Below are 12,442 nucleotides of genomic sequence, written 5' to 3'. Positions count from 1 at the left end.
AAATACTCAAACTTTGAGTTTAAGTTATTCTTTTGATTTTTATGGATTTTTTTACAATGTTTTTGTCATATCTTTACATTTGGAAACATAAACCTGCACATGCCAACCCAGAATCGAAAATTGGAGCAAACAAATTTTCAAACACCACTTGATTTGAACACTACACTAGGAAAATGCTTGTAATTTGGTGGTTTTAAACCCAATATTGATTGGGAGTCATTCAAAAGCTCAATTGATGCATCAAACAACTTTGTATCATCATTTTAAAGATGTTTAAACACTGAAATAGTTTGAAAACATCTTGCAATGTGAATTCACTGGTTCAGTTCCATTTTAAAGCCAATTTTGATGGTTTAAGAGATGATTATGCATATTGGCATAAAAATGACCATTTGAACAGTGCACACAACTTTAAAATGGAAAAATAAAATTGCTCAAACTTTGTATATGCACAAACACAACAAGATTCAACAAATCATACTTGCTATAGCCAAATATGCATGAAAATGTCACCAAAACTGCACCAGAATTTAGAATTCAGTGAAATGAAATGAAGACAACAGTTGCAATGACTCTAAGACATCCTAAAACACTTGATATAACTGCATAGAATCAGCTAGAAGAATTTAAACACCTAAGACACAAGCAAAGATATCAATCACGGTGAAAAGATTGATAAAAAAAGCAATAACAACACCTTATTTCATGATTTATTAGTAACTCAACTATGCTTTTTGCACTTTAGTGATTAATACAGGTTGCTATTACTTGGAACATGTTTAATATCATTAAACAAACTTGCACATTGCTTAAGAAACAAAAAACTTCCATTGAAACAGATTTATGAGATTGCACCAGATTTATTCCATTTTGTGCAGAATTTTTGAAACATAATCATGTTTTAATTGATGTAGCACATATAATCAAGGCTAGACATTGTCTCATTGCCTTATATGATTCATAAATGGCTACATATGCACTGCAACTAGAGAAAAGAATCAAACCTTAGCTGGAGAACAAATTTTGCACTAGAAAAAGTCCTTAGTTTGGTGGTTTGATACTCAAAAACATATGAAAGTGATTTAAACACACAACTGAATGTTCAAGCAACTTTGTTTGATGATTTTAATTGTCTTTAAACTCTAAAATGAGTTATAAACAGCCTGCAACTGAAAATCACTACTCCACTTCTATTTTAACTCAAAAAATGATGGTTTAGAAAGCATAAACCCAAAATCAACCCTTGCTATTCCAAATCAGTTGTGGATACTTTTGCATTAAGGAAAGCACATCAAATAAGCTATGAAGTGCATTTCCACAGCTTGACTGCTTAAACCATATGACTGTACAGTTTTCAACTTATCACCATGCTAACTTTGCTTTGAATCATTAATTCGAGTTTAATTTCACCTAGTTGATATTTTCCAGCTTGGTTTAGTGTTAATACCTATTTCAAAGTTTTTTGCATTGTTGTTTGGTCCTTTGTTTCACTAAAACTCAGTTTGGGGTGTGAGGTTGCTTATTTTCATGCATAATGGGGTGTTAGGAGGTCATATTATGATCTATGTTGTTTCTGTACCAATTCCCAGCTTAAACAAATCTAATTTCATAATATAAAGTTGTTGGAATTGATTAATTAACCTTAGAGCAACTTGTGTGCATTTTCACATCTCAAAAACCCATTCTGAGTTCATTTTTGGTATAACTGGATGTTGTCAAGTCTGATTTTAATTTTACATTGCAAGTAAACTTGGTTGGATTGAGTAAAAGCCTAGAATCAACAAAGTTAAATTTCCAGATAAAGCTAAATTCAACATATCACAATTTTCAGATAAAGATAAAGTTCAGGACTCCCCTGAACTTGAAGCAGAACATTGAGATATTGATCAACCAAAAATACAACAGGAATATCAAATATTCATTTCATGTTTGTAGAAATTTTGTTAGATATTTTAAGCAACGAGTTTGTAGATTCCCTTAGTCACTTGCCACTTGCCATCTTGTGTTAGGCTTGCTTACCTCAATTTACACACTTGTCCCAGTTTAACCTTTTAGTGGCTCAGTCATGTTGATAAGCATCATTTACTCCATTTTCTTCTCTGTCTTGAACCAAGACCTATCATTTACTTTCACCTCTCTTCTATACTCTTCCTTGATCACTATAAATAGCTATATATTGAGAAACTACGTTCTTTGTATCTCACAGTAACTCTTAACCTAGTAGCAAACATGAATACCGAAACCACTTTCTTCTTTTACTCCTCAGGCACACATTTATCTCTCTTCTCCGAATATATAAATTTAGCCAGTAAAGAACATACCTCGATGCGTCTCCCAATAGCCTCCCTTGACGAAGACATGCACCCTCACGTCACGGGAGCACCCTCCTGACAGCAACGTCCATACACCATGATGTTAACGGACCACCCTCCTGACGGCAACGCCAACGCACTGGTGGAACACCACTCGAACCCTACCCACACAATGCCACCGGACAGACGGGAAAGGGAAAAGGAGAGGGAGAGGAAGAGAAACGTCAAACAAAAGCGAGAGGAAAAGAATGAGAAGCACAAATTGGGGACGAGAACGGAGAAGGAGGAAATGGGGAGCACCACAAGAAGTCGATATAGGTATAGGGTCGTGTCTTACGAAATTGGGGACGACCTCCTACAATAGCCCCAATTAATTAGTTTAAGGGGTCGAGCCTCTTACCGAAGGCCATAAACCCCTCGATAATGCTCTTTTGATCTTCGGTAACTACATTTCATTATGCCCGTTTGTAATCCTCAATTTGACCGTCAAAAACACTTATTTACCGATGGCCCTTAGGCCTTCGGTAATAAACCTTTGAAAATAAGCTAAATTCTTGTAGTGAATGGGCACCACTTTTGGCTCTTAAACTATCATCTGCTCTTTTGTTTTCTGCAGCCACCGAGATGCTACTTGCTACCAACAAAATCCAACCCTCACAACTTGCCGAGGAACAAAGAAATGCTGCAAGGCTTTTTACACAGCTTCAAGCATAGATCCAAACCACAATCGCTGTTGGAAATCCTAGTGAAAGTGATGTGAGGGGTGTTACAGAAAGGGTTTTGGCGTTGAACAAAGCTTATCCAATGCATGGATTGAGGAAAATTATATTTGACTTAATTGTTATATGCCTCATTTTTATTTCAGAAACTGATATTACAATTAAGTATTGACAGTAAGGTATAAACTAGGTTGATAAATTGATAATACAATATTACAATCATGGATTGACAGAAGTTTAATTGTCAAATTAAACTTGTGGTTTAGATATTAGACTTGTGTTTAGATACAAACAGGACAAAAAATTGAAACTTGCCTCGTTTCTTGAAGTGGGGGTGGGAAATGTGCGAGCTTTGGTTGATGGGAAGGATTTGAGGTTGCTTTCGAGGTGGGAAGGGAGGACGGAGTTGGTTATCCCGACACAGTTGATGGTAGAGAGTTGGTCAACACGCATGCATCTTGGGCCAATGAAGGTGATCCCGCCGACGATGCTGCTGAAGGTAGCCGTGCCGAGAAGCCTCTCCTCGTGCAGGTGCTGATGACGCCGGAATCCACCGTCGGCGACCAGAATCTACCGTCGGCGACCTCATAGAGACGACGATAGTACTTGAAGGAAAGATGAAGACGTTGTAAGATGATGAAGCGATGGACACTGGTCACCCCTCTAGACCAAATCTCTAATTCCCTTTTCAATTTTGCAAAGAACGTTCAGAAGAACGCGCCAAATCTCTAATTCCCTTTTCAATTTTGCCATGTCATACTTCTTTAACTTAAATAAAAATTCTACATATTGAAACAATGCATATCAGCATAAACATGTCATCACAGTTAGACGTCGTTAGTGAAAACTTAACGGAGAAGGCTTAATTGGCTCATTTTTACAAGTTTATGGACCTAATTGAGACCGAAAAAAAAACGATGACCCACTTAAGATTGACACACAAATACAAGGACCAAACGAGGGTTTAAACCAAATATATATAAGTAAATAAGTATATATGAAAAAATATTTTTTCACAAGGGAATTACATAAACCATTATTTTAGAAGAGAATTAGACGCTACTCCATTTATCTTGATGGCAATTACATAATGCATAAACACATTTTAATTATTTATGTATATACACATATTATGGTTCTATTATTATCTTCCCTCTTTTGTTCCACAAATTCCTCTCATGAACTCCAAGTGTTTATGATGGTGGATGTTGATCCAATCAAGAACAAGCTATTTTCAATATCAATTTGTTAGTTCTTTCCTAAAACCAAAGAAAATTCTCGTTTCTTCTCTTTGTTTCTTTCTTTCTCAAAATTTCAAAATTCAAAGATTTCTCTTCATGGATATACATGGCCAGGGAAACATATTGTTTATCTTGTTCAATCTCAGAGAGCCTATGAAGTTATAAGGTGTTATTGATATTTTTAACTTTTAGTTTCATATGCATTTCTAGCATCTCTTTTAAAGGACACCTTCTTTCTTTTTCTCACCATGTTTATCCACAGTCATATACCATTACTTGTGTCAATCCTTATACAAGATGAAATGGTTTTGATTTCTAATAATTGTAAAAAGGATCACACATGTATTTGACTTTTATATCTCACTTAATTCGTTTGTTTTTTATATTCCATTATGAAATGAGTATTGTTTCTTCATCAATTTGATGCTTATATACAACTACATTTTTTATAATTTCCTTTTGCTGTATGTGAACAAAAAATTATAACACATTTTTAATTAATTCATAATGTTTTTTTATAATTATGTATTTTGTTCAATTTATTTTGAAAAAATAGCTACTTATTTCTAAAACTTTCTATTAGAACTTTTGGTTAAAAATATTAAAATAATTTTTCATTCAAAATAATTTGTCATGAAATATAGCCGATAATGAGAGAAAATAAACCTGAAATTATATTTAATATGACATGAAATAAACCTATCATAACTAATTTAATTTTTAGCATTTGTGTTTGTAGAAATTCCTCTTAAAGGGTGTCATTGCATTTGTTCCTCAATCGCCTACCCAAAGGCCTCGTTTACCTAATGTAAGAGTTATATATCTTGTTCTTTAATTTAGGAATGATTTTTTAACCAAAAAATTATTAATGGAAATTAAATTATATCTTGAATTCCAAATGCAGATTCTCGAGATGAATCAGGCTTATGCAAATTCATCAAATAATTTAGAAAGTCATGTCCACAAAGAAAATCAATATACTACTAATCATGCTTTCATGAGTGACTACAAAACCACGACTAAGCACACCACTCCAAGTGCAAGAATGTCTTCAAACGACAACCCTTCAACAAGATCACCAAGAGCAATAGCAGAAGCTGCAAGAAATTTTAATGTACCTACAAAAAAAAGCATTCTAGGTGACCATAGAAGTGGCAGTAGCTCTCGTAGTGATAGTTTGGAGAGCATTTGCAGTGCACATATTAAGCCTCATACTGGAGATGATGTGAGGTGGGATGCAATTAACATGGTTTCTAAGGGTAATGGTCTTGATCTCAGTCATTTCAAGCTTCTAAAGCGTGTTGGATATGGTGATATTGGAAGTGTGTACCTTGTAGAACTTAAAGGAACCAAAGCATTCTTTGCCATGAAAGTAATGGATAAGGCAGCACTTGCTAGTAGAAACAAGCTTTTGAGGGCACAAACAGAAAGAGAGATTCTTGGACTTCTTGATCACCCTTTTCTGCCAACTTTATATTCTTATTTTGAGACTGATAAATACTATTGTCTGGTCATGGAGTTTTGTAGCAGTGGTAGTTTGCATTCTCTTCGAATGAAACAACCTGACAAGCATTTCACTGAAGAAGCTACACGGTTAGTTGCTTAAACACATATACATGGCACCTGGATTCCACCAAAGTGCATTCTACAATACCTACAAGACATGATTATATGTTAATATGTTTAATATAAGTTGTTAAACATGGTAGGTTAATAAATATGAAATAAAGTTAAATATGTTTGTAGCTTCTAAACTTGAATGTGGAATTAAAATTCTTCTTTGTCCCAAACTTTGATAAAGTTTAGTCTTTAAACTCTAAAAATGAATGGATATAATCATCTTAATCCAATGACGTTAATTTTTTCTGTGTTAAACTGTGTTCCAGGCTAACAATTGAGTTGAAATGTAAACAACTCAAATACTAGCTTGAAATGTCGTTTGTCACAAAAAAATTTAACGCAATTGGATTAGAAAGACTATATCTATTCATATTTAAAGTTTGGATACCAAATTATATCAAATTTTGAAATATAAATGAATTTCAATTTTATATAAATTTAAATTTCATGCGAAAGTTTAGAAATCAAAAACATATTTAACCTTAATAATACGCCGGAGTTTCAATAAAACAAATGCAGTTTACTTATTTCTACCTAATATCCTTTTAAGTTAAGGATGAAATAGTGTAACACTATTTAAAGCTTTTTTAGTCAACTTTTTGGGCTGAGTTTTGTTTAATGAATTCTTTGTTTTTTTGTATTTCTACACACACTTCTTATAACAATTAAAAAATATAGTAACTTCATAACAATTATGTTGCTTCAAAAGAAAGGAAAGTTATACACATGAGAGTGAATCTTGTCCTTATGTTATATGTTCTATTTCACAGCACAATATAATTACAATCGTTTATCCTTACATTTGTGCAACTGAATTGAACTTATTGATAATCTTTGTTTATCTACGCAAGAGAAAGAAACATGTCAAATCTCTTACCACCTAAACTGTGCACTAATAAAAAAATCTGACAAACTTTGTAACAAATTTAAGAATTCAATGTCTTATTTGCTGCGACAGGTTTTATTGTTCAGAAATTTTGTTAGCCTTGGAATACTTGCACATGTTAGGCATTGTGTATAGAGACTTAAAACCAGAAAATGTTCTAGTTCGAGATAAAGGTCACATAATGTTATCAGATTTTGACTTATCTCTTCGGTGCTCTGTGAATCCTACACTAGTGAAGTCCTCATCTACACATGAAAGTAGTAATGGTCCTTCTGGAGGCATTCTAAGTCATGATCAAACAATACATGGTTGCATGCAGCACTCAAGTTTCTTTCCACGGATTTTGCCTTCAAAAAAGAATCGCAAGACAAAGTCTGATTTTGGCCTTGTGGTTGGAGGATGCCTCCCTGAACTAATGGCTGAGCCTACAAATGTGAGGTCAATGTCCTTTGTAGGGACACATGAGTATCTTGCACCAGAGATTATTCGTGGTGAAGGACATGGTAGTGCAGTGGATTGGTGGACCTTTGGAATCTTCTTGTATGAGCTTTTGCATGGGATAACACCCTTTAAAGGTGCTGGAAACAAAGCTACCCTTTTCAATGTTGTAGGACAGCCCTTAAGGTTTCCAGAAAAACCAGTTGTTAGCAAAGTTGCAAGAGACCTTATAGAAGGGTTGTTGGTGAAAGAGCCTAAAAAAAGATTTGCTTACAACAGAGGTGCCACAGAAATAAAGCAACATCCTTTCTTCCATGGAGTGAATTGGGCTCTTGTTAGAAGTGCTACACCTCCTATTATACCAGAATCTTTTGATTTTTCTAAGTACGATAGAAAAACAGATGTTCCACCAATGGATAAGAAGGTTACAGATATTATTGCAAGTGATAAAAGCAATCATACACAACCAGATTCATCTTATGAAAATTTTGAGTACTTTTAAAAGTATATATGTGATGCTTCGTTTGTACAAAAATGTACATTATATCTCCAAAACAAATTTTGGAAGATATCTATGAAAGTTAAATGTTGTACACAAACATGTAAATTTTAGTAAAAGATTTATTTTTCTCCTTTTCAACTTCTTTTATACACTTTCCTCTTTATACTATTTTAGCATTCCAGTATAGCTCATTTGAGAAAATTACATATAGGTTATCCATTTCTAGGTGTAGAGTCAAGAACAACGTTTAAGGTCCAGAAGATTGTCTAAAGGGTCCAAAAGTTGTCTTTTAGTCCAAGTCTTCTTGGCTCTTCGATGTTAAAGTCAAATCAACGTTTTATAATTCAAATATTAATGGTGTAGTAAATACAATCACCTACTTCCTTACTTCAAATCTGTATTTATAGATTTTGGAGTGGGCTTTTGATTAATAACGATCTAATTACAATCCAATTATTAATAATCATAATTTACCATAAGTTGTTCAAGGTTAGAATTAATCGCCTTGACAGTTGATTGATCGATCAGGCTCCACGACTGTCTGGTCCTAATGGTAATTTGTTCAAATATCTTACTAAGATTGATAGTCCAATCTATAGATAGTCATACAATCTGGCACTCCCCAATCTAAAATACAAGGAAGGCATGCAATACCTATGAATGATTTTGTGAAAGGCTCAAGGACTATTCAAGAACCATGTCAAACTAACTATGATTTATTCTCCAATAAGATATCAACGAAATCCTTTTCAAATTGTTATTAAGTCCTTGTAATTATTAATAATTAAGATAAATAAATGATGTGTATATTACCTCTCTTTATGAAGCTAGTAAGATGGGCACTAAAACCTCTTTAGAACAGAAGGCACGAAAGCAACTCTAAATTCATATTCTAGATCCATGTATCCTAATTTAGTGGAGAATTATCAAAGAAAAAAAAAGGGAATTTAAATATAAAATTCAAACATAGACCTATATCAAAAGGTTAGGATTAACTTCATGTTTTTCACGTATGATGTTATAAAATAATAATAATTGCAAAAGAAACATTAATTTTAAACATTGGCTAACAATTTTTATTTTTTCATTAATGTTCATAAGTATACAATTTTTTTTCTCTTATTAAAGTTTATAAGTGTTAATGGCTAGTTTTTATTATTCATTATTATGACAACAATTTTTGACCAAGTTTATGCTCTATAAATAGAGCATTTCTTGCATTCTAAAAAACACACAAAATGAAGTTTATTCCTCAAGCTATCTTCTTAGTTTTTCTTCCTTTCTCTTCTTATCCTCTTTATATCTTGAGTTTATTCTTTTACTCTCTTTAGAGTTTCTTGCTTGTTTTGAGATCCTAAAAAATTTCTGAGAAGTTCCTGTTGTATCTTGAGGGACTTCCACAATATAGCGTGGAAAAGTCCTTAAGGATAGTGATTTACACGCCTTGAAAAATTTTGTTCATGATTTTGTCAATTTTTCTACAACAACCCGCTTCTAGACGTATCAAAAGTCAAGGTCTTCTCTAAACAGAACTTTTAGCGCTGGCAAGAACAGGTGTCTACCCTTTTAGGCATTTGCTCAAGAAAAACTTCTTCCTAAAAGGTACGAAAAAAAACCTAATCACAATAGGAAAAATAATTTTCAAAAATCTAGTCCCAATGGATCTAACTTCACCTTTAAAAAGAAAGGAAATTACTTTGTATGTGAAAAGTTAGGCCATCATGCAACATAGTGCAGGTATAGAGTAAGAAACGATAATCCTCCTAGGGCGAATATAGCCGAAGGATATGACATTATTGTTGCAGTCATTTCTCAAGTAAATCTGATGACCAATATGAGCAAGTGGGTGGTAGACTCTGGGACAACCAGACATATTTGTGCAAACAGAAGTGTTTTTACCTCTTACACTAGTGTAAGAGATGGAGAAGAACATGTGTACTTCGTTGATTCCAGGACAACTCTTGTCCTAGGAAAATGAAAGGTTATTCTTAAAATCACATATGAGAAGACTCTGGCCTTGAGTGATGTTCTGCATGTGCTCTCTATCAAAGTTAATTTAATCTTTGTTGCACTTTTGGGAAAAGTGGGGGTTAAAGTGTCATTCAAATATGACAAGATTGTTATAACAAAACATAATGTCTTTGTGGGAAAGGGATATTGTGATCAAGGACTCTTGATACTAAATGTTTCTGAAATTATTAATGAACCAAGTTCTTCTACTTATATTGTTGACTTGTATGATATATGGCATGCTAGATTAGAACATGTGAATTCCTTATATGTTTTGAAATTAGAGCGACTATGATTAATTAATATGCATGATAAACAGAGTAGTAAATGATATATGTGTAAAATCTAAAATGACAAAGAAAACATGTTATCCTATAGAACATCAAATTGAATTGTTAGAGTTAATTCATATTGATCTAGCTGATTTAAAACAAACCATGTCTAGAGAAGGTAAAAATTATTTTGTAACTTTTATAGATAATTATTCTAAATACACTAATCAAACATAAAGATGAAGTCTTTGATGTGTTTCTAACCTATAAAGCAAAATAGAAAATCAATTAAATAAGAAAATTAAGAGGATTAAATCAGATAGAGGTGGTGAATATGTATTGCTTAATGACTTTTGTGGTAAAGAAGGTATTATCCATGAAGTGACCCCATCATATTCACCTAAGTCTAATGGAGTAGCTAAGAGAAAGAATAGAACTCTTAAGGAGATGATAAATGTTACGCTTATTAGTTATGGTTCACCTAATAACCTTTGAGGAGAATCCTTGCTCACTACATGTTTTTTACAAAATAGAATACATCATAGGAAAACTGGTAAAACTCCCTATTAATTGTGGAGAGGTTATCAACCTAAACTTAAATATCTAAGAGTGTGGGGGTGCCTAGCTAAGGTAATGCTACCAAGTCCTAAGGAAAGGAAAATATGCTTTTAAAACCTCTGATTGCATATTCTTAGGCTAAGCAGAACATTGTGATGACTATAGGTTTCTATTTCTTAAAAGTGATGTGATTGAAAGTAACATTATAATGAAGACAAAAAAATGCTGAATTTTTTGAACATGTTTTTCCTTTAAAGGTTAGTGAGACATCTCAACCTGTAGATGATAATAATAATTTGTATGAGGATTTAAGAAGAAGTAAAAGACAAAGGAAGGAAACATCCTTTGGTAATGGATTTTTATACTTATCTAGTTGATAATGATTCAACTAGCTTTATAGAACCTATTAGTGCTCCTAATGCTAAACAGTGGGATAAAGCCATTAGAACTAAAATTGAATCTGTTTGAAATGGGAGACCTTATATCCCAAATTAAGCGGGGGGAGGTTGAATTGGTTTTGACCCTTTTTAAAATCTTTATAAGTTCTTAAGTCACGATATCAATAGTCAAAGGTAAATGAATTAACTAAGTAAAGAAGAATGAAAGAGAAATCAAAACACAACAATTTATATTGGTTTGGCTATCACAAGCCTACATCCAGTCCCCCTTCAACAACCATAGTTGAAGGGAAATCCACTAATAAAGATTTGAGTTTACAAGAATAGAATGAAGCTCTCAATTGCACTCCTCACACCACTCAAATCAGAAATAGCAAATACAAGAGAGTAATCTCTCACTCTCAAACAACAAAGAGATAAATCACGCAATCTCTTACAAATCACAAGAGCAAACACTAGATCTCAACCTTAGCTATCCTCGCACAAGTATCCAATATCAAAGATTACTAAAGAACCTGATCAAATCACACTCTCTAAAGTGCAGATGAATCAAAAATAGTGAAGTCCAAGTGTCTTGAATGAAATCTTGATGTATGATCACCAATGAAGCTTGAATTCTCCAAAAATGATTCTTGAGAGCAACTGTATTCAAAACTCAAAAAATATGTTAGTATATGAAAATTAGAACGTTCATGAAACAGGTCTCAAGTCTTTTTTTTATTTTAACCTTGGAGGTTATGTTATTTTATTTTAAATTCTTACCCTTTTAAAATGTATATATAATCTATATAAAATATATATAAATTATAAAAAAATGATAACAAAAAATTATTTTCTTGTGTTTTTAAAGCTATAAGCACTCGTCTCATCATTTGCATTGTCCTAGTATTTAATGCCTTTCTTTCACTTTTAAAAAAGTATTATTAATTACAAAATATTTAAATTGTGTTTTTAAAGGTTGAGAACTTAGTGATGGTTCCTATCGCCATAGTGCTTAATACATTTTCTTTCTCTTCTAAAAATTATTAAAAAATATTTAAATTATGTTTTTAAAGGTTGAACATTCATGTGATCGTAGCATCGTTCTAATGTTTAATACCTTTTCTTTCTCTCCTAAAAAATATTAAAAATAATTTAAATTTTGTTTTTAAAGGTTGAGCACTCGTGTGATCTTCGTCCTAGTGCTTAATCTTTTCTTTCTCTTCTAATAAATATTAAAAATATACTTAAATTGTGTTTTTAAAGGTTGAGCACTCATGTTATCGTCTTCATTATCCTAGTGCTTAATACATTTTCTTTCTCTTCTAAAAAAAATTAAAAATATATTTAAATTGTGTTTTTAAAGGTTGAGCACTATGTGATCGTCCGCATCGTTCTAGTGTTTAATACCTTTTCTTTCTCTTCTATAATAATTGAAAAATATTTAAGTTGTGTTTTAAAGGTTGAGCACTTGTGAGATTGCCCACATCGTCCTAGTGCTTAATGA

At 32.7% G+C, this 12,442-nt stretch overlaps 1 protein-coding gene across 1 annotated transcript; it reads left to right on the top strand.

Moving 5' to 3' along the window:
* Positions 1–2,409: 2,409 nt before the first annotated feature.
* On the top strand, positions 2,410–7,718 carry LOC108339230 (serine/threonine-protein kinase AGC1-7). Its single transcript, XM_052878125.1, has 5 exons — positions 2,410–2,630; positions 3,427–3,562; positions 5,012–5,080; positions 5,177–5,865; positions 6,851–7,718. The coding sequence occupies exons 1-5, from the start codon at positions 2,410–2,412 to the stop codon at positions 7,716–7,718; spliced, it is 1,983 nt and encodes a 660-aa protein (XP_052734085.1).
* The last annotated feature ends 4,724 nt before the right edge of the window (positions 7,719–12,442 follow it).

The sequence above is a fragment of the Vigna angularis genome, chromosome 5 (assembly GCF_016808095.1).
Source record: "Vigna angularis cultivar LongXiaoDou No.4 chromosome 5, ASM1680809v1, whole genome shotgun sequence".
NCBI classification, from domain to species: domain Eukaryota; kingdom Viridiplantae; phylum Streptophyta; class Magnoliopsida; order Fabales; family Fabaceae; genus Vigna; species Vigna angularis.
The sequence above is the reverse complement of the archived record's forward strand: the minus strand, read 5'-3'. Positions and strand labels throughout refer to the sequence as shown.